The 24,145-nt window shown below is 37.1% G+C and overlaps 1 protein-coding gene across 2 annotated transcripts in view; it reads right to left on the bottom strand.

The window, feature by feature from the left end:
• Nucleotides 1-2,108: 2,108 nt before the first annotated feature.
• KCNJ3 (potassium inwardly rectifying channel subfamily J member 3) overlaps nucleotides 2,109-24,145 on the bottom strand; it is a 167,966-nt gene continuing 145,929 nt past the window's right edge. For both annotated transcript variants that reach the window (XM_004090884.3, XM_003274971.4), the window contains one exon: nucleotides 2,109-5,898. In XM_004090884.3, coding sequence (XP_004090932.1) covers nucleotides 5,893-5,898 — 6 coding nt within the window. In that variant the 3' untranslated portion in view covers nucleotides 2,109-5,892. The remainder of the gene's footprint in view (nucleotides 5,899-24,145) is intronic.

The raw sequence follows: 24,145 nt of genomic DNA on the forward strand, positions 1-24,145 counted from the left end.
GCTTACAGAGGACCCACACCGGCCCCGGCCTCTGAGTTCCCTTAGTATTTATTGATAATTATCTTTACCATCAAAAAGATAAGGGAGTGACTGGACAATAGGATCATTGTAGGGAGGAAATCAGCAGTAAGACATATGAACAAAAAATCCTTGTAACATCAATAAGTTTAAAAGAAAATGCTGTGCCTTGAGATGCATATGCGAACATCTCCATAAACCTTTTAGCAGTATTGCTCCAGCAAGCCCCACCTTATTCCTAAAGGCGGTTTTCTCCTTACTCAGTAAACAAAGCACACAAAGGGTTTTACCTGGAGATGTTCCATCTCCCAGGGACGGGCAGGAGACAAATGTTTTTCTTTTTCTCTAGATTTAAGAGAATGGTGATGACCTTTAACCATAAGCAGCCTTTAGGCACTTGTTTAACAAAGCACATTCTGCACCGCCCAAAATCCTTTTAACCTTAAGTCACCACAGCACATGTCTCTTGCAAGGACAAGGTTGGGGGTAGGGTCACAGATTAACAGCATCTCAAATACAGAACTAAATGGAGTCTCTTATGTCTACTTCCTTCTATATAGCCACAGTAACAGGCTGATCTCTCTTTCTTTTCCCCACAAGATCCCTTTTGTCAATTTCGGCTTTTGTTGCCATTGCTTTTGGTGTTTTAGACATGAAGTCCTTGCCCACGCCTATGTCCTGAATGGTATTGCCTAGGTTTTCTTCTAGGTTTTTTGTGGTTTTAGGTCTAACATTTAAGTCTTTAATCCATCTTGAATTAATTTTTGTATAAGGTGTAAGGAAGGGATCCAGTTTCAGCTTTCTACATATGGCTAGCCAGTTTTCCCAGCACCATTTCCCCATTGCTTGTTTTTGTCAGGTTTGTCAAAGATCAGATAGTTGTAGATATGTGGCATCATTTCTGAGGGCTCTGTTCTGTTCCATTGATCTATGTCTCTGTTGTGGTACCAGTACCATGCTGTTTTGGTTACTGTAGCCTTGTAGTATAGTTTGAAGTCAGGTAGCGTGATGCCTCCAGCTTTGTTCTTTTGGCTTAGGATTGACTTGGCGATATGGGCTCTTTTTTGGTTCCATGTGAACTTTAAAGTAGTTTTTTCCAATTCTGTGAAGAAAGTCATTGGTAGCTTGATGGGGATGGCATTGAATCTATAAATTACCTTGGGCAGTATGGAGTATCTGCATTATTAAGCTGAGGTTTGGTATTGCTGAAGCATCTTACCAATAAGCAGCTAAAATAAAAGGAATTATGAAGGAATGACTTGTGATGGATGTAATGATTGCCTTTCAGGAATTAAGAGTCTTATGATAAAATGAGTCAAGAAATGTGAATAATTAAGTGGTGAAGAGTGCAAAAAGGATGAGAACACTAAAAATTAAACCCAATCATGTTTCAAAAGTTTAATACCATTTTTTATAAAATTGAACTTGCAGTATTGAATACATGAGTTTATATTTTTGAAACTAAATGACCTTTTACACTTAAATAATTATAGATTTCATGCCAGAAAATGGAATTAGGTTGATGCTAATTTAAATATGTACAATGTAATTCAAACATAAATTCTGAAGAATGTAAGAACTAATAGAATGTAAGCCAGCTTTTCCATGACCCCAGTCTTCCTCCAGTAGAAATACTGTATTATAAGCCATTTTGTCCCGACAAAAAGGCTCTTTTCATAATATTTTAAGCCATATATAGATAAATTTAAAACAGCATAAGAATCTTTCAGAAATAATTAATGGTAAAATATCCTTATTTTTCATTTTGTATATATTTACAAAAGTGTATTTACATATTTCTGAAAAGAATAAATGTTTAAACTGAAGATAAGCATTATCAAAATAATTGTTTCTTTTATTTACAACATTTTGATAAATAGAATGAAATATCTTACTATAACAGGACCTATATCATGAAAATGCTATAAAAAAGTTCTAGTTTCCACTTGTTATATAGAGTTATTCAGTTCAATGATCACATTAGGTTTTCCTTTCCAATAGCCATGACATTGGTGAGTTGAAAATTATCTTGGCTTAAATTGACTTTTACTCTCTTTAATGTGAGCTCTTACAACTTCCAGAAATGGAAATAGCAGAGGTTAGGTTTTTATTCATTCAATAAAATGCATAACTTTTCATTACTGAAAGACATGTCACGAACATATTGAACAAATGTTACATGAAATAACTTTGGTAAGAAGTACTTCAGGCTGAAATATACGAAGCTGAGATGATTTTGCTTAGAATGATGTGTCAAAAAATCAGCAAAAGGAGAAGAAAAGCAATTCTTTATTTTTATCCAAATATATCAGACTTCATAATTTAGTTTCAACAAAAACTTCACCATATATCATCCAAACCAGGACATTATAAGAATGAAAGGGAGTGCTACCAATAATTACACAGGTACAACAGGTATAAACTGGAATTTTCATGGGTAAACTGGGACCTATGATCAACCTAGAAATAAGGGTTAAACTGCAATTACATGCAGAAATCATACCTTTCCCACTCGTGTGTGGAAAAGATAAAAAAAATACCATTCACTCAGATAAGGTAATTTTGACAACAGTAGCACTTTCTCATGAGATAGATTTCTGTTCGCATATTATCCCCGTCCTAAGCCAGTCACATTTTCTAAAATAATCAATTTTTATTCCACACAGTTACTTTGCATTGTGTCACCCTGTTTTTATTCTTTGATTCTTTGTGTTTTTTTTTTGTTTTTTTTGGTGTTGAGATGGAGTCTCGCACTGTCACCCAGGCTGGAGTGCAGTGGCAGAATCTCGGCTCACTGCAACCTCCACCTCCCAGGTTCAAGCGATTCTCCTGCCTCAGCTTCCCCAGTAGCTGGGATTACAGGTGCCTGCCACCATGCCCAGTTAATTTTTGTATTTTTAGTAGAGACGGGTTTTCACCATGTTGTCCAGGCTGGTGTCCACCTCCTGACCTCAGGTGGTCCCCCAACCTCGCCTCCCAAAGTACTGGGATTACAGGCATGAGCCACTGAGTCAGGCCTGTTTTCATTCTTTTAACTGATGCTTCGATTGTCTGAAGTGGTCTTATTTGTTTTTTGTCTCCTCCCCACTCTCCTTCTGGTATACAGTGTTCATGGTGAGCAACGGCCTTCTCTGACTTAGCCATGTCCAAATCCCCAGGAACTAAAATTGCCTATGACATAGAAGGCATGCAAAAATTTTGTTGAATGTGTGAATATACTTGGAGAGTTTGTTTTTGGTTCTGTCTTCTCCTTGGTACCAAAGACAAATTAAAATGACTCTCCAAAGTAAATTATGGCTCTATTTATTTTTAAGTTATTGGACTAAATGATCTATGCACTTTTTTTCCACTGCTGATAACTATACCATGCCCTGTGGACCCCTTTCTCTCTCTCTCACTATTTTGTTTCCTACATCTACAAACTAAGAAAGCTTGGTTATCAATGGGTATAGGGCAATTTGCTCCATTCACAGTGGATGCACACTCCAGATTGATCATTTTGCCAGTAAGAATTCCCTGGTATATGTTTGCACCTACAGAATTTGGTTGATACAGAGGTAGCCAGAAGGTATTATTATAGTCAATGATTTAAATGTTGATGTATTAACTTGCCAATAATAAAATTATCACAAAATTGTTAAAAAACAGGAAATAATGAGAGCCCAAACTAGCAATTAATGACTGACATATTAATGAGAATCTTTTTAAAATTTGGGGCAGACTTAAATTACAATACTTAAAGAAGTTTTATAGGAAAACCCATGATATCCTGTTAAGGAGCACTTTTAAATTTTCATAAAAGTCTGCATTCCAAATTTTTATTTTGAAAGTGTTCTACTGATCACTAGTTTTGATTCCTGCTAATGAGTCATAAATATCAGACTTCAGGATTAGAAAAAACAGTACTGTTAAAATTATTTGGGTAGACCAGGGATTCAAGTCACCAATAAAATCAGTGTTCACCAAAAAACTGTGTGTAAGATATCTTCAATTTATCTAATTTTAATTTCTCTCTGGTCTGTGCAAAAACTTCCTCCTGAACTATAAGTGACAGGCATGGGATAGGTTCCCTAGGTGAGGAAAAAGTCTATCCTGTTACAACAAATGCCATAAACAAGAAAACAGAATAAAAAAGAGACTCAATTAGACATACATATTTTAAGCATAAATATTTATCATCTGTTTCATTGCATTGTCATGTCTTCTTAAAATGATTGGTTTTTAAAATGGACAAAATTTCCAGAAAAAGAATGAAAATGTTTCCAATTTACTCAGTTTGAAACAGGGACAATTAATTGTGTAACTTCACACAGATTCTGATATATTCAATATAACTTGGCTACTGTCTATTAACATGATTCAGTGTTTGTTCAGAGCTCATCTTTGTATTAGATCATATACAAAACAGATTTCCAGATTTTAATTAGTCTAGGAAAGGAATAATTCTCAAATTAATCAACAATTATTTCTCCCCAGTACTAGCAACTTTTAAAAATCATAAGAAATGTTCAGTGCTATACTGAGTACTGGTATGCTCTAAAATTTACAATTTAAACATGTAATGGTTATATTTTTGCAGGGCCATAGATAGCACAAACTTGTGTGATTCTCTCATATAAAATACAATGGAAAGCCTCCCAGGACCTTAAACAGCAGAAAACATTAAATCAGATTTTAAAATGACAAAAATTTAAGGCTAAAATATTTGGTATTAATAATTAATGCCAGTAGCCTTCCTACTCTAATAAAGTAAACATGCACAAGAACTACAACTTTGAACAAAACATCACAATTTTATCAGATATATATGTATGTATGTATGTGTATGTATGTGTATATATGTATATGTGTGTATACATACACACACACACACAGACATATATTTAGTTTTATCGCCCTGAAAGCTATTCACTCATGTTTGGCTTAATACATATGTTAGAAATGTCGGGGAGAGTATCTCCCCTTTAAATATATATATATATATATTTTTCCAGAATATACAATATAAATATGCCATATATAAATCATGCCATAAAACTAAATGCAAAATTTGCACATTATTGCATGCTTGATGTGATAATACATGCCCGTTAATAACTTCCTTATGATGTCCTCCCTCCATAACTGTTGCTTTCTACACATTAGCAATACTTGGGAAAGGAAGGGTTCTCAAATATGCTTGTAGAACTGGGAGGAAAATATACTTTCAGATTCCTTAGGGAGAATTACCTCATCGCCAAATATTGGACTATTACTAAATCAAACATTAAATAATGCCTAAGGGAGTGCTTTGTTATGTGAAGCGATCAGAGTTCATTTTTCTTAATTTGGCTGGAAGGTTCCCTTCCATCCTAGCTGCTCCTCCAGCTATCTTTTGAAGCTTTGGTGGCAAATCAGCCACAGACTGGCTCATGGGATCAGATAACATTTTGGTGGTTTTAGATACCAGTTTTTCTTCTGAGTTGCCTGGAACTGAACTTATTCGTTGAAGTTTCATGGGCAAGTCTCCCAAGCTGTAGGCTTTTTCTGAAGTTGTAGAACTCATCCTCAAGAGTTTTTTGGGAAAGTCTTCTCTTCCAGTAATTTTCTGCAGCTTAGATGGTAGTTTTGTAGTAATATCATCTAGTCCATCTAAGCATTCCACAGAATTATGTCTTTCTTTGCTGTTAGTTATGGCTGGTGCTATTAAAGGGGACGACATGAGAAGCATTTCCTCCTGCTCTTTCACACTGTAAGGTGGGGTGGGGACTTCAAATGTTGCATGGAACTGGGAGTAATCAACTTTAAAGAATCCCTCTTCTAAAGAAATTACAGGAAAAAAACGATGACCCCAAAGAACTTCATCTTCAGTATATGATGTTCGAGCTTGACAAGTCATCCCTACAAGAAAAGAGAAAATTCTTGATAAATTATGCATAGTGGAAGCACATGTAAAGCTGGTTTGGCCTAAATAATTCATTTCACTTTCTTATCTAGGTTTTGGACTGTTTATCTGAAGCCTGAATAATAGAATAGATTAAAAGTTGTACTCTAAGTTAATAGCTTTGATACATATACTTTCTTTCAACAAAAAACATAGGGTGATGATACTATTCATGTTTGAAGGATAATGCATCATTACCTAAAAACCACAAACCAAAAGCAGAAGTAGCATAGAATAATTTCAGAACATACGTGTCCCTATAAGGAGATAAGTGGAAAAATTATGTAACAATTTTTCATCGTTTAAGAAACAGTGTCAAATAAAACAAATCTGATTTTGAATCTAAACTTTAATATTGTGTAAACTTAGAAAATATATTTAACTGAGTATCACTTTATTCTTCTGCAGAGTAAAGCACTGTCAACAATACCTGTTTCACAACATTGCTGTGACCATGAAACAACATATACAGAAATGTAAAATTTGTCATATAATATCTACAATAAGGGACTCAATTAATGGAAGCTTACCTTTTTCTCTTTACATAGCAAAGCCTGGCTATGGGGGGTAGGAGGACAAAAGGTAACTCTCCCAAGTATTTGTTAAACGAATAAAAGGTGGTAATATTTATATGCTAGAAAAAGAAAAGTCATTGTGCTGGTTCTATTCTTTTGCATCTATAAGGCCAGAATAAACTTTTGCTCAAGTTTCAGAAATCCATATGCTAAAATCAGTGATCTGGGCCATGTGATGTATCAAGTTCCATTCCTGCTCTAGGAATATCTGGAACTGGATGTTGGCTATCAGATGTAAATTTTTTCAATTTATCAATATGTTCCTTGGATATCATTTGCTTCATGGTATTCTACTTTACTCAATTTTGTTCTCTTCATAAATCATTTATTTCGATTGTGTTACAATCAAATCAGTCAACTTGTGAATATTCATTTTGTGAAGACTGGAAGTACAGGAATAAATTAAAACCATATATCAAGTTTCTGTCTCATATTAGTCAAAAGACACAATTTTCTGTAAGTAGTAAAATTCACCAATTTCTCTACTTTAATAGAAGTCTATCAGACTTCTATTAAAGGCTATTAAAATGTAAGAAAGATAATGATGAATTTTAAAAACCATCCCCTCAATAATTAAGTGTAATTTAAATAAGTGATGATAGTTTTTCTTCATTCATTTCAATTCTCCCCCATCCACTGTAAGTAATTTCTATTGTTTTTAAGCCTGGCATAGTTTGAAGGAAGGGATATTCTGTCTTTTTTCTAACTGACTAGCAATCACACATACAATACATATAGATAGTTAGGATATGCATAAATAAGAAGCCACATTTGAATCCTTCCAAAATCTTGCCTTATGAATATTCTGTTATATATTACCAAAGAATTAGTTGTTATCACTATATACTATGTTTTTCAAGACAGTTTTAAAATAAACTCATGTAGAAAATTAGTATCTATCATGTGGCTAGCACTGTGTTAGGTGCTCTCTCTCTTCTTCCTTCTTTTTTTTTTCCATTCTAATCCTCAATATGGTCCTTTTAAGAAGATATTCTCGTATCTATTTTAAAGATAAGGAATTTAGTGCTCAGAGAGGTTAAGTCTCTTGACCTTTCTTGAGCACAGATCTAATAAGCTGTAGAGAAAAAATGTATCATCCTGTTTCTATATGTGGGTTTTTTTTTAATTGTTGTTGCTATTTTACTTTGCCGTAATGTCTCTAATATTTTAGTTGGGAACTCAGTTATCACTTAAACTCTGTAATGGTGCAAATCTGACTATGATCAAATATCCGTGTTTATAATCAATTTTACGTGAGGAATAGCCCCAGAAACATTTACATATAAGATAATAAAATTAGTTTTAAAATATTAAGTGTAAACACACACAAAGCAGCATTCTGTATTTTCTAATAACTTTCTAGCCTCTAAGTATTTCATAAGAAAAATCATAGATTATCACTTAATTAGGAAAAATAAAAAATGTATTTCCTGATATATTTACTTGGTTTTATTTTGAGAAATTTAAAGATAAAGTATCTAGAATAAAGAATAAATATCTGATGTCATTGTGAAGAAATAATAAAACAAATAATGTGGAAGTGCCTTATATTTTCTCCCTAAAAGCAGCCACTGTCATTCTAAGTGTCTTTCTCATCCAAGACATTAATTTAAATTTAAGAAAAAAGACTATAAATATATTTTTACTAAGTGATAATACCGCCTTACAATCTTTTTTATTTTTATGTTTTTCGAGATGAGATCTCACTCTTTTGCCCAGGCTGTGGTGCAGTGGCACCATCTCGGTTCATTGCAGCCTCAACCTCCCTGGGATCAGGTGATCCTCCCACCTCAGCCTCCCAAGTAGCTGTATTTTTTTGTAGAGACAGGGTTTTGTCATGTTACTCAGACTCATCTTGAACCCAGCCACTTTTTTAATTTTAAAAACTTCAATCATTGAAAATTGATGTCAGGCAGAATTATCCTAAGTAAGGTCACGTACTCAATATAATTCAGTGTCTTAAAAAGTAAGGAAAGTTTGTAAGTTTGTCCTTTGACTAATATAAATAAATATTTACATTGAGTTATAGTAAATTCAGGTTATGAAGTCTGTTCAATTATTTCTAACAATCACAAAGTAAATTTTGAAGTACAATTTGATGGTGTCACCATCTTAGCCCATTTCATTTTGGTGTCCTTTTTTTTATTTTTACGTTGGGAAAATAACATTAAATAAAAAATCAAAATTTTGCCCCCGCTTTTACCATTACAATTGGGAAAATAAAATCTTGTAAAATTTTAACATTGGGAAAACTGGCCATCAATTATTAAGGTACTTAAAGTGCTGTGACATCTACAGTGGAAACGTGTATTCAAATATTTGTTGGCATTAAAATACTTGTAATCGTTGTTACTGAAATGCCAATGCATAATTTCGACTGAAAAGGAAGGTGGAGAATCTATTTTACTATATAAAATTAACTTTACTTATTTTCACAGCAAACTCACATAAGTGAGGCAATATCTGAAATATAATTTAAAAAGTTTATGAATCTGGCTGTCAATGCCACTATTAAATAGCTTGTGAAAATTACCTAAAGCTCTCTCGCCCTGTTTTCTCCTTTATCAACTAGAGATAACAACATATCTTCTCTTAGAAACCTCTGAAAGTTTGAAAGTAAAAGACATAGAACCTTGCTTGGTGTTTAGGCAATGCCCGTTAATGACTAGTGATTTATTGTTCTATAATAGTTGCATTTCCTGTTGTTCCTGAAAATTTGTAAGGTGCCTTAGTATGTGTGACGAATTTTTACACCTTTGTAATTTATCCCATATTAGTAATATAGAAAATTAAGAATTAAGTTTAAAAGGCACTGGCTATGAGATAACAATTACTTTTTTTTTCAGATGGCCTCTTGTTCTGCCACCCAGGCAGGAGTGCAGTGGTGGGATCATAGCTCACTGCAGCCTCAAACCCCTGGGCTCAAGTAATCTTCTTGGCTGTTACTCCCAAGTAGCTGGTATTACAGGCATGAGCCACCAAGTCTGGCTAATTTTAATTTTTTTGTAGAGATGGGGTCTCACAAAAGGCTGCTCTCAAATTCCTAGCCTCAAGTAATCCTCCCACCTCAGCCTCCCAAAGTGCTGGAATTACAGGTATAAGTCATTATGCCCAGCCAGTAATTTGTTTTTAAAATTGTCAGACAATTAAACATTCAAAATATTTAAAAATATAGAAAAAAGTTACATTACTGATATTTCCAACTTTTAGGGTTTCTCAACATTTTCTACCTAACTACCCCTAATAGCAGAAGAGACTAAGTATGGACATATGGAGTGTATTAAAAGGCTTGCAGCAAGCAGAATGGCTAAAATCAATGTTAATACTATGTCAACCATGCCAAGAACATTTGCCAGCACCTTAATCTTTGTTTGTTTTTCTACTGTTCCTGTCCTACTTTCATTAGATGTAGGTACCCAAATAGCAGACATTTCCAATTCACAATCATAGTTTTAAAATCTGGTTTCATCTCAGGATATTATGAATTTGCAATCAATATATGGATAAGGATATGGAAGATTTATAAATTGGATAACAGAAAAATGTCTATGTTTGCCAATCTGCATCTTAGACAATGAACTAAGATAAGATATAATTGAGAGAGTACTTCTTTTTGCAAAAGTTATCCCAAAATGGTGATGAAAAAATAAAATGCAAATTTCAACTGAGAAGATTTAAAGTAGATATCATTATGGTTTCTAAGAACATGCATGTACCATATCATTCTTCCTTCTAGAATTAGAATGCTTTATATTTCTTACTCTAATTAAAGTTATTTTAAAATAATCCATGCTTAGATTCATAATTGCAAATGCCATTTGAATTAAAATAAATGCAAGTGACTACTATTATTCAAAGGGTACTATGAGATCGCACCTCTTAGCCAGCAACACAACTGTTTGCATGTTTTAACCAGATTCCAGACTTGAACAAATGTGGTGAAAATCAACACAAGCTCATCTCTGTGGAAACTGGCAAAGCAACAGATGCTGCTACTGGAAATAGCTGGGACTTTTGAATCCTTAGATAAAAAACATTTTGTAAAAAAAAAAAAAAAAAAAAAAAGATTCTGTGCATTGCATTGCAATATTCCCAGATTTAAAAGGTTTAAAAGGGTATATATTATTGTTTAGTGTAATTTATTCCAGTATCAGTATGTCCATTTAAAATGGTAGAAGCAACATAGTCTAACCTCTTTATTTTTGACATTTTCCTTTCCTGATTCTGCCTTTAAACTGAACTAGTCCATCCTTTTAACTGAATTAAACATTCATTCAAAGAACAGATCTGTGGAAGGTTTTAAAGTGAAAATGACAAAGTGAGTTATTATTTGACAAGTCCTTAATTAAACTTTCAGGATATCTCTAACTCAGTTATTTTCCATTGTTTCTCCTAGCCAGAGATGGTGGATGTGTTACTCACACAAAGGGGGCACAATATGGTTAAAAACAATATAACCACAGGCCAAGGGAAATATCTGAATGCTGTGACACAGAAAATATCACACAATCAATAACTTCTGAACATGGAGGCTTTATCTAAACCTTACCCAATATAGATGTGTGTGGGGGAGGTTGGGGGAGAGAAGAAAGGGAAGGAGGAAGGATGGATAGAAGGATAGAGAGAATCAGACCCAGAGAGAGAAAAAAGAGAGAGGAGAGAGAGCAAAAGAGTGTTCTCCTGTAATGGTAGCTGTGGCTGTGTTTTATCACACATACATTAAAAAAAAAGCAAAAAAAAAAAAAAAAAAAAGAAACAGAAGAGCAAATCCCTTTCAGTTAAGCCATGTAGTAATAATATCTCTATAGGATTATATGTCAAGTATCTCTCTAAGCACTATTTACAAGTTGTCTTTAATCCTCACAACTCTTCGAGGAAGAGACTGTTATCCCCCTTCCTATTTTCTAGAGGTGGAAACTGAGTCACAGAGGGATACAAGATACTAGGATCACATAGAGGTGATGCAGCTGGAAACTGAACATAAGAAATCAGGCTTGAGGATTTATGCTGTTAATCTCATCTCTCTATCAAGTAGTACTGTGTAGGCAAAAGAAGAAACAAAAGAGAGTTTATCACTAGTAATATAATTAGTGAATATTCAAATTAAAGTGTCAACTTTTGGTTACAAGAGCATCAAGTCTGTGATTCTGTGGTCAAAGGGACCAGATTTGCCACAATAAAAATCAAAGCAAGTGATGAAAGAAATGAACCTTTCTTCAGGGATGAACACCAGAGGCACTCTGCACAACTCCCTGGAGTAAGTACTGTGGTGTCAGACAACCCTGGGGCCGCATCTCAGCTCTACCACCTATGCTGTTTACCTTTGGAGTGGTGCTTTGCCTCTCTGAACCTCTGTTTTTCTAATCTTGAAAATTATAATAATAATAGTACTTATATTCTAGGATAATTGGAATAATTTTATGAGATACTGTATGCAATGTGTTTAGCAATGTCTTAATAAGTATTAGTGATATTTATTGTAGCTGCTATTATATGTGGAAAAAGTATGGGAAACCAATTGATGAGTGAACTTTTAAGAATTAAAATAATGAATGAATCAGCTTCCTACTGGACGGGAAAAAGAAATATTTGCCAATGTGACTGTTGGTTAAAATTGCTAATTATAAACATAAAAATAATAGTGGTGATATTAATTACATATTGAGTAACAATGTGCCAAATAGTGTTCTATATAGGTTTTATATATTTTATCTCACTATCTCATCACAGCAAAACTGTAAATAAGATTTTTTTATTTTCATATTTCCAGGAGAATGATAGCGCTTGAAATTTCAAGTAACAGAGAATAAACAGCAGAGCTAAGTCCAGAACTCATACTGATTCCCAAACCTAAGCTCTTAGCAAATAACGTTACTATCTAATGACTTCCTTAGTGAATGCATATTACACCAAAACATAGAATTAAAAATTAATATTATTTGTACAAATATATATAGGTGGTGTATGTATATGTGTATATATATTTGAGTTATTTTTATTAAGTAAATTGTACACTGTTCATTTCTAGTGTGGGATCCAGATTTCTTAACTACTTTCCTGAATAAACAAAGCTTTTTGGTATCACTATAAGGATCTGAAGCAAAGAGGTTCTATAGGACAATGCTAGCTGATATTCTGGTGTCCACAGTAGGCAGGTCATATCAGCCCTAGAGGCCAGTTGCAGAGAGGGTGAAGCATCGGTTTTAATGCCAGATGCACGTAACATCAAACAAACACTGAATCCCAGCTCCACCAGTAATTAATATGTGACCTTACAAAAACTAATACATCTCTTTAAGCTTTAGTTTCATTATCTGTAAATTAAGGCCCACCCTGCTGATTTCACATGAAGATTGTGAGAATTAAATGAAATTAAATGACATATGTAAACTACATGCACAATAAATATTGATAATTTTTTTCCCAGAAGAATCCTTAAATACAGGCTATATGACTACAACTTTCATTTACACAGGCACATACACAGAAGAAAAAAGCCTGAAAATTTAACCAAATAACATGTTAGTTTTTTCCCTAAATCTATTCTATTATTTTCTTCAAATTGGCAGTTGTTTTAATAACTGAATCAGCTAATAGCTTAGCATGCAGAGCATGTTGTATATCACCAAGTAACTTCCTAGTCCACCCTACATATTGCCCTGAGGATTATTAAATGAGGACTATAGCTGTTTCTTCTCTGAGGTACTTCCAACATATCACCCATCTTCCAAGATATATTAACTGTGACACTAACTTGGCGTTCTCTGCATGCTCTCTATTGTGTTGCACTGAGCTGAACCCAAATGTAAAGTATAAACTTTCTGAAGAAGCTTATAATTTTTTTTTTAAATCTTGTTTATAAAACACAAAGACACTGCATACATTACAGTTCAATAATACTAAGGTTACTGGCAATAGGCTCTTTTGAGACATAGGTTGCAAAGCCATTAAGAATACATAAATCGCTTCCAGAAACTGCAGTTTTCAAAAAGATGGAATCTCTTTAAATCTCCACATATTCTGCTCAAAACGGACTTTCAGCGAGGAGTAGAAGGTTCTGGCATGCATTCAACTCGATATTATCCTCTATTATTTACAAGCACTTGGTCTTACAGTGTGTTCTCAGACATCAGTTTGCCACTACTGCTCAAGCTAGGTCAACGAACTTTAAAAAACTAAAAATAAAAAAAGAAGAAAAGCCCAATTGTATTAGTCAGAAAATAAAGCTTCAATAAGAATTTTATAAACAAATATTTCAAATACAATACTTAAGGTTTCTAAGCTCCCAGAACAAAAGAAAACATAGATTTTTAACAATGACCAACAGAACACAATGTTAGATGTTCAAAAAGGAAGATAAGTGCAGATGCCAAAGGCTCACGGTCAGGTAGAAAACATGACAGGAAATGCACAATCATATTGCTGAAAACATATTTAGGAGAGACAGGGAAATATTAAGCAAAAGAACATCAGCTTTGAATATAAACTTGAGATTATTCCTGTTTGGATAACTCACTGTTAGTAAGACCTTAGGCATGTTATAATTATCTGAACCTTGATTGCTATAAAATACGAGTAGTGATACTAGATAAAATATATAATGTATATGGTTATTGTGACTATAAACGATATAACCTATTTATGGGCCTACTATATTAGCTGGTAAATAATAAAGGTTCAATCATTGATCACTATTATCCGTCATTATTAAGGTTCCAATTAATTAAAAGATTAGTTCAGATGTATTTTAAATAATTCTTTAGTGATCATTTAATTTCTCAAACAGATCAATGCATAGAATAATTTTCACCATGTTAATTTCTGGCAATTTGATACAGACTACATTGTCTATATTTATCTGGAATATGAGGAAGTGTATATAATGAACTGAGTAAAACAAACATGAGGAACTGAGCCCAATCGACTATCACTGTCAACCTGGCCTGCTCTGAACAAATTTTTTTTTTTAAGTTTTATTTTTTATTTTTTATTATTATACTTTAGATTTTAGGGTACATGTGCACAATGTGCAGGTTTGTTACATATGTATCCATCTGCCATGTTGATTTGCTGCACCCATTAATTCGTCATTTAGCATTAGGTATACCTCCTAATGCTGTCCCTCCCCCTCCCCCAACCCCACAACAGTCCCCGGAGTGTGATGTTCCCCTTCCTGTGTACATGAGTTCTCATTGTTCAGTTCCCACCTATGAGTGAGAACATGTGGTGTTTGGTTTTTTGTCCTTGGGATAGTTTACTAAGAATGATGTTTTCCAGTTTCATCCATGTCCCTACAAAGGACATGAACTCATCATTTTTTATGGCTGCATAGTATTCCATGGTGTATATGTGCCACATTTTCTTAATCCAGTCTATCATTGTTGGACATTTGGGTTGGTTCCAACTCTTTGCTATTGTGAATAGTGCTGCAATAAACATATGTGTGCATGTGTCTTTATAGCAGCATGATTTATAGTCCTTTGGGTATATACCCAGTAATGGGATGGCTGGGTCAAATGCTATTTCTAGTTCTAGATCCCTGAGGAATCGCCACACTGACTTCCACAATGGTTGAACTAGTTTACAGTCCCACCAACAGTGTAAAAGTGTTCCTATTTCTCCACATCCTCTCCAGCACCTGTTGTTTCCTGATTTTTTAATGATGGCCATTCTAACTGGTGTGAGATGGTATCTCACTGTGGTTTTGATTTGCATTTCTCTGATGGCCAGTGGTGATGAGCATTTCTTCATGTGTTTTTTGGCTGCATCAATGTCTTCTTTTGAGAAGTGTCTGTTCATGTCCTTTGCCCACTTTTTGATGGGGTTGTTTGTTTTTTTCTTGTAAATTTGTTTGAGTTCATTGTAGATTCTGGATATTAGCCCTTTGTCAGATGAGTAGGTTGCAAAAATTTTCTCCCATTCTGTAGGTTGCCTGTTCACTCTGATGGTAGTTTCTTTTGCTGTGCAGAAGCTCTTTAGTTTAATTAGATCCCATTTGTCAATTTTGGCTTTTGTTGCCATTGCTTTTGGTGTTTTAGACATGAAGTCCTTGCCCATGCCTATGTCCTGAATGGTATTGCCTAGGTTTTCTTGTAAGATTTTAATGGTTTTAGGTCTAACATTTAAGTCTTTAATGCATCTTGAATTAATTTTTGTATAAGGTGTAAGCCAGTTTTCCCAGCACCATTTATTAAATAGGGAATCCTTTCCCCGTTTCTTTTTTTTGTGAGGTTTGTCAAAGATCAGATAGTTGTAGATACGTGGCATCATTTCTGAGGGCTCTGTTCTGTTCCATTGATCTATGTCTCTGTTGTGGTACCAGTACCATGCTGTTTTGGTTACTGTAGCCTTGTAGTATAGTTTGAAGTCAAGTAGCGTGATGCCTCCAGCTTTGTTCTTTTGGCTTAGGATTGACTTGGTGATGCGGGCTCTTTTTTGGTTCCATATGAACTTTAAAGTAGTTTTTTCCAATTCTGTGAAGAAAGTCATTGGTAGCTTGATGGGGATGGCACTGAATCTATAAATTACCTTGGGCAGTATGGCCATTTTCACGATATTGATTCTTCCAACCCATGAGCATGGAATGTTCTTCCATTTGTTTGTATCCTCTTTTATTTCATTGAGCAGTGGTTTGTAGTTCTCCTTGAAGAGGTCCTTCACATCCCTTGTAAGTTGGATTCCTAGATATTTTATTCTCTTTGAAGCAATTGTGAATGGGAGTTCACTCATGATTTGGCTCTCTGTTTGTGATTGGTGTACAAGAATGCTTGTGATTTTTGTACATTGCTTTTGTATCCTGAGACTTTGCTGAAGTTGCTAATCAGCTTAAGGAGATTTTGGGCTGAGACAATGGGGTTTTCCAGATATACAATCATGTCATCTGCAAACAGGGACAATTTGACTTCTTCTTTTCCTAATTGAATACCCTTTATTTCCTTCTCCTTCCTAATTGCCCTGGCCAGAACTTCCAACTATGTTGAATAGGAGTGGTGAGAGAGGGCATCCCTGTCTTGTGCCAGTTTTCAAAGGGAATGCTTCCAGTTTTTGCCCATTCAGTATGATATTGGCTGTGGGTTTGTCATAGATAGCTCTTATTATTTTGAGATACGTCCCATCAATACCTAAATTTATTGAGAGTTTTTAGCATGAAGCGTTGTTGAATTTTGTCAAAGGCCTTTTCTGCATCTATTGAGATAATCATGTGGTTTTTGTCTTTGGTTCTGTTTATATGCTGGATTACATTTATTGATTTTCGTATGTTGAACCAGCCTTGCATCCCAGGGATGAAGCCCACTTGATCATGGTGTATAAGCTTTTGGATGTGCTGCTGGATTCGGTTTGCCAGTATTTTACTGAGGATTTTTGCATCAATGTTCATCAAGGATATTGGTCTGAAATTCTCTTTTTTGGTTATGTCTCTGCCAGGCTTTGGTATCAGGATGATGCTGGCTTCATAAAATGTGTTAGGGAGGATTCCCTCTTTTTCTATCGATTGGAATAGTTTCAGAAGGAATGGTACCAGTTCCTCCTTGTACCTCTGGTAGAATTCGGCTGTGAATCCATCAGGTCCTGGACTCTTTTTGGTTGGTAAGCTATTGATTATTGCCACAATTTCAGAACCTGTTATTGGTCTAGTCAGAGATTCAACTTCTTCCTGGTTTAGTCTTGGGAGGGTGTATTTGTCGAGGAATTTATCCATTTCTTCTAGATTTTCTAGTTTATTTGCATAGAGGTGTTTATAGTATTCTCTGAGGGTAGATTGTATTTCTGTGGGATCGGTGGTGATATCCGCTTTTTCATTTTTTATTGCATGTATTTGATTCTTCTCTCTTTTCTTCTTTATTAGTCTTGCTAGTGGTCTATCAATTTTGTTGATCTGTTCAAAAAACCAGCTCCTGGATTCATTAATTTTTTGAAGGGTTTTTTTGTGTCTCTATTTCCTTCAGTTCTGCTCTGATTTTAGTGATTTCCAGCCTTCTGCTAGCTTTTGAATGAATGTGTTTGCTCTTGCTTTTCTAGTTCTTTTAATTGTGATGTTAGGGTGTCAATTTTGGATCTTTCCTGCTTTCTCTTGTGGGCATTTAGTGCTATAAATTTCCCTCTACACACTGCTTTGAACGTGTCCCAGAGATTCTGGTATGTTGTGTCTTTGTTCTTGTTGGTTTCAAAGAACATCTTTATTTCTGCCTTCATTTCATTATGTACCCAATAGTCATTCAGGAGCAGGTTGTTCAGTTTCCATGTAGTTGAGCAGTTTTGAGTGAGTTTCTTAATCCTGAGTTCTAGTTTGATTGCACTGTGGTCTGAGAGACAGTTTGTTATAATTTCTGTTCTTTTACATTTGCTGAGGAGAGCTTTACTTCCAACTATGTGGTCAATTTTGGAATAGGTGTGGTGTGGTGCTGAAAAAAATGTATATTCTGTTGATTGGGGTGGAGAGTTCTGTAGATGTCTATTAGGTCCACTTTGTGCAGAGCTGAGTTCAATTCCTGGATATCCTTGTTAACTTTCTGTCTCGTTGATCTGTCTAATGTTGACAGTGGGGTGTTAAAATCTCCCATTATTATTGTGTGGGAGTTTAAGTCCCTTTGTAGGTCACTCAGGACTTGCTTTATGAATCTGGGTGCTCCTATGTTGGGTGCATATATATATTAGGATAGTTAGTTCTTCTTGTTGAATTGATCCCTTTACCATTATGTAATGGCCTTGTCTCTTTTGATCTTTGTTGGTTTAAAGTCTATTTTATCAGAGACTAGGATTGCAACCCCTGCCTTTTTTTGTTTTCCATTTGCTTGATAGATCTTCCTCCATCCCTTTATTTTGAGTCTATGTGTGTCTGTGCATGTGAGATGGGTTTCCTGAATACAGCACACTGATGGGTCCTGACTCCTTATCCAGTTTGCCAGTCTGTGTCTTTTAATTGGAGCATTTAGCCCATTTACATTTAAAGTTAATATTGTTATGTGTGAATCTGATCCTGTCATTATGATGTTAGTTGGTTATTTTGCACGTTAGTTGCTGCAGTTTCTCCCTAGCCTCGATGGTCTTTACAATTTGGCATGTTTTTACAGGGGCTGGTACTGGTTGTTCCTTTCCATATTTAGTGCTTCCTTCAGGAGCTCTTTTAGGGCAGGCCTGGTGGTGACAAAATCACTCAGCATTTGCTTGTCTGTAAAGTATTTTATTTCTCCTTCACTTATGAAGCTTAGTTTGGCTGGATATGAAATTCTGGGTTGAAAATTCTTTTCTTTAAGAATGTTGAATATCGGCCCCCACTCTCTTCTGGCTTGTAGAGTTTCTGCCAAGAGATCAGCTGTTAGTCTGATGGGCTTCCCTTTGTGGGTAACCCGACCTTTCTCTCTGGCTGCCCTTAACATTTTTTCCTTCATTTCAACTTCAGTGAATCTGACAATTATGTGTCTTGCCGTTGCTCTTCTCGAGGAGTATCTTTGTGGCGTTCTCTGTATTTCCTGAATCTGAATGTTGGCCTGCCTTGCTAGTTTGGGGAAGTTCTCCTGGATAATATCTTGCAGAGTGTTTTCCAACTTGGTTTCATTCTCCCCGTCATTTTCAGGTACACCAATCAGACGTAGGTTTGGTCTTTTCACATAGTCCCAAATTTCTTGGAGGCTTTGTTCATTTCTTTTTATTCTTTTTTCTCTAAACTTCCCTTCTCGCTTCATTTCATTCATTTCATCTTCCATCACTGATACCCTTTCTTCCAGTTGATTGCATCTGCTACCGAGGCTTCTGCAATCTTCGCGTAGTTCTCGAAACTTGGCTTTCAGCTCCATCAGCTCCTTTAAGCCCTTCTCTCCATTGGTTATTCTAGTTATCCATTCTTCTCATTTATTTCAAAGTTTTTAACTTCTTTGCTATTGTTTTGAATTTCCTCCTGTAGCTCAGAGTAGTATGATTGTGTCAAGCCTTCTTCTCTCAACTCGTCAAAGTCATCCTCCTTCCAGCTTTGTTCTGTTGCTGGTGAGGAACTGCGTTCCTTTGGAGGAGGAGAGGTGCTCTGCTTTTTAGAGTTTCCAGTTTTTCTGCTCTGTTTTTTTCCCCATCTTTGTGGTTTTATCTACTTTTGGTCTTTGTACAGATGGGTTTTGGTCTTTGTACAGATGGGTTTTTGGTGTGGATGTCCTTTCTGTTTGTTAGTTTTCCTTCTACCAGACAGGACCCTCAGCTGCAGGTCTGTTGGAGTTTACTAGAGGTCCACTCCAGACCTTGTTTGGCTGGGTGTCAGCAGCGGAGGCTGCAGAACAGCGGATTTTTGTGAGACCACAAATTCAGCTGTCTGATAGTTCCTCTGGAAGTTTTGTCTCAGAGGAGCACCTGGCCAAGTGAGGTGTCAGTCTGTCCCTACTGGGGGGTGCCTCCCAGTTAGGCTGCTCGGGGGTGAGGGACCCACTTTAGGAGGCAGTCTGTCCATTCTCAGATCTCCAGCTGTGTGCTGGGAGAACCACTGGTCTCTTCAAAGCTGTCAGTCAGACAGGGACATTTAAGTCTGTGGAGGTTCCTGCTGACCTTTTGTGTTTGTCTGTGCCCTGCCCCCAGAGGTGGAGCCTACAGAGGCAGGCAGGCCTCCTTGAGCTGCGGTGGGCTCCACCCAGTTCGAGCTTCCTGGCTGCTTTGTTTACCTAAGCAAGCCTGGGTAATGGCAGGCGCCCCTCCCCCAGCCTCGCTGCCGCCTTGCAGCTTGATCTCAGACTGCTGTGCTAGCAATCAGCGAGACTCCATGGGCATAGGACCCTCTGAGCCAGGTGCGGGACACAATCTCCTAGTGTGCTGTTTTCCAGGCCCATTGGAAAAGCACAGTATTAGGGTGGGACTGACCTGATTTTCCAGGTGCCATCTGTTACCCCTTTCTTTGACTAGGAAAGGGAACTCCCTGACCCCTTGCGCTTCCCGAGTGAGGCAATGCCTCGCCCTGCTTCGGCTCGCACACAGTGCGCTTCACGGACTGTCCTGCACGCACTGTTTGGCACTCCCTAGTGAGATGAAATCAGTACCTCAAACAGAAATGCAGAAATCACCCGTCTTCTGTGTCACTGAGGCTGGGAGCTGTAGACTAGAGCTGTTCCTATTCGACCATCTTGGCTCCGGAAACTGCTCTCTGAACAAATTTGACTTAACTTTGTAGTAACTACTTTCTCAAAAATTTAATTGATTTATCTGCCGTGTTGACAAAGCACTACCTTTAACTCTCTACTCTTACTTGAATTAGAAGCATTGCAGAATTTGCCAAATTCACTTTCTTTTTCTTTGTTTGTTTTTTTCTGAGACAGAGTCTTACTGTGATGCCCAGGCTGGAGGGCAGTGGTATGATCTCGGCTTACTGCAACCTCCACCTCCCAGGTTCAAGCGATTCTCCTGCCTCAGCCTCCCAAGTAGCTAAGACTACAGGCACATGCCACATGCCCAGCTGATTTTTGTATTTTCAGTAGAGAAGGGGTTTCACCATATTGACCAGGCTGGTGTCAAACTCCTGACCTCAAGTGATCCACCCGCCTCAGCCTCCCAAAGTGCTGGGATTACAAGCGTGAGGCACCGTACCTGGCCCAAATTCACTTTCAACTGATTATTATTCCTTTAACCTAACAGTGGAAATGTCCCAGTCTCATCACACCTTTTTCTGCTTTCTCCTTATGGTATTTATTAAAGCAGTTTCTTTGCATTGTTAATTATAGAATAAAAGCAATACCTACTTAAATAAATTCATGCTATTGTTTTCCCCAGTAAGATACAATTTTTAGCTTTCAAAATATCTTAACTATATAACTATAATATAACTATTGTTGAAAAATATTCCATAAGACTGATATCAGAAAAGATATTTTTCAGGCCCGGTGTGGTGGCTGACACCTGTAATCCCAGCACTTTGGGAGGCCAAAGCGGGCGGATCACTTGAGGTCAGGAGTTCGATACCAGCCTTAACAACATGATAAAACCCCATTTCTACTAAAAATACAAAAATCAGCTGGGCGTGATGGCACATCTCTAATCCCAGCTACTTGGGAGGCTGAGGCACCAGAATTGCTTGAACCCAAGAGGCAGAGATTGCAGTAAGCTGAGATTATGCCACTGCATTCCAGCCTGGGAGACTGAGCAGACTCTGTCTCAAAAAATATATTTTTTTCAAAAGAAAAATAGAGTAAATTTCTAGCTTAAGGCGTTCCAAAATGGCCAAATAGGAACAGCTCTGGTCTACAGCTCCCAATGTGACTGACGCAGAAGACGGGTGATTTCTGCATTTCCAACTGAGGTACCTGGTTCTTCTCATTGGGACTGGTTGGACAGTGGGTGCAGCCCACAGAGGGCGAGCTGAAGCAGGCAGGGCAAGGCGTCGCCTCACCCAGGAAACCCAAGGGGTCTGGGGATTTCCCTTTCTTAGCCATGGGAAGCTGTGACAGACTACCTGGAAAAATGGGGCACTCCCGCCCAAATACTGTGCTTTTCCCAAGGTCTTGGCAACCAGCAGACAAGGTGATTCTCTCCCATGCCTGCCTCAGAGGGTCCCACACCCACAGAGCCTTGCTCACTGCTAGCACAGCAGTCTGAGATCAATCTGCGAGGTGGCAGCCTGGCTGGGGGAGGGGCATCTGCCATTGCTGAGGCTTGAGTAGATAAAGCAACCCGGAAGCTCGAACTGGGCAGAATCCACCACAGCTCAACAAGGTCCACTGCCTCTAGACTCCACCTCTGTGGGCAGGGCATAGCTGAACAAAAGGCAGCAGACAACTTCTGCAGATTTAAACATCCCTGTCTGACAGCTCTGAAGACAGCAGTGGTTCTCCCAGCATGGCATCTGAGCTCTGAGAATGGACAGACTGCCTCCTCAAGTGGGTCCCTGTGCCCTGTGTAGCCTAAATGGGAGACACCTCCCAATAGGTGCCAACAGACACCTCACATAGGCGGCTGCCCCTCTGGGACAAAGTTTCCAGAGGAAGGATCAGGCAGCAATATTTGCTGTTCTGCAAAATTTGCTGTTTTGCAGCCTCTGCTGGTGATACCCAGGCAAACAAGGTCTGGAGTGGAACTCCAGCAATCTCCAACAAACCTGCAGCTGACGGACCTGACTGTTAGAAGGAAAACTAACAAACAAAAACAGAAAGGAATAGCATCAACATCAACAAAAAGGTCATCTACACCAAAACCCTATCTGTACCTCACCAACATCAAAGACCAAAGGTAGATAAAACCACAAAGATGGGGAGAAACCAGAGCAGAAAAGCTGAAAATTCTAAAAATCAGAAGGCCTGTTCTCCTCCAAAGGATCGCAGCTCCTCGCCAGCAATGAAACAAAGCTGGACAGAGAATGACTTTGACGAGTTGACAGAAGTAGGCTTCAGAAGGTCGGTAATAACAAACTTCTCTGAGCTAAAGGAGGATGTTAGAACCCATCTCAAGGAAGCTAAAAACCTTGAAAAAAGATTAGACAAATGGCTAACTAGAATAAACAGTGTGGAGAAAACCTTAAAAAACCTGATGGAGCTGAAAACCACGGCATGAGAACTTCCTGACACATGCACAAGCTTCAGTAGCCGATTTGATCAAGTGGAATAAAGGGTATCAGTGATTGAAGATCAAATCTATGAAATAAAATGTGAAGACAAGGTTAGAGAAAAAAGAGTAAAAAGAAATGAACAAAGCCTCCAAGAAATATGGGACTATGTGAAAAGATCAAATCTATGTTTGACTGGTGTACCTGAAAGTGATGGGGAGAATGGAACCAAGTTGGAAAACATTATTCAGGATATTACCCAGGAGAACTTCCCCAACCTAGCAAGGCAGGCCAACATTCAAATTCAGGAAATACAGAGAACACCACAAAGATACTCCTCGAGAAGAGCAACCCCAAGACACGTAATTGTCAGATTCACCAAAGTTGAAATGAAGGAAAAAGTGTTAAGGACAGCCAAAGAGAAAGGTTGAATTACCCACAAAGGGAAGCCCAGCATACTAACAGCAGATCTCTCAGCAGAAACCAAGCAAGCCAGAAGAGAGTGGGGGCCAATATTCAACATTCTTAAAGAAAAGAATTTTCAACCCAGAATTTCAGATCCAGCCAAACTAAGCTTCATAAGTGAAGGAGAAATAAAATCCTTTACAGACAAGCAAATGCTGAGAGATTTTGTCACCACCAGGCCTGCCCTGAAAGAGCTTCTGAAGGAAGCACTAAACATGGAAAGAAACAACCAGTACTAGCCACTGCAAAAACATGCCAAATTGTAAAGACTATCGATGCTGTGAAGAAACTGCATCAATTAACAGGCAAAATAACCAGTGAACATCATAATGAGAGGATCAAATTCACACATAACAATATTAACCTTAAATGTAAATGGGCTAAACGTTCCAATTAAAAGATACAGACTGGCAAGTTGGATAAAGAGTCTAGACCCATCATTGTGCTGTATAGAGACCCATCTCACATGCAAAGATACATATAGGCTCCAAATAAAGGGATGGAGGAAGATCTACCAAGCAAATAGACGAAAAAGCAGGGGTTGCAATCCTAGTCTCTGATAAAACAGACTTTAAACCAACAAAGATCAAAAGAGACAAAGAAGGCCATTACATAACGGTAAAGGAATCAATTCAACAAGAAGAGCTAACTACCCTAAAT

Source organism: Nomascus leucogenys, chromosome 17 (genome assembly GCF_006542625.1).
Source record: "Nomascus leucogenys isolate Asia chromosome 17, Asia_NLE_v1, whole genome shotgun sequence".
NCBI classification, from domain to species: domain Eukaryota; kingdom Metazoa; phylum Chordata; class Mammalia; order Primates; family Hylobatidae; genus Nomascus; species Nomascus leucogenys.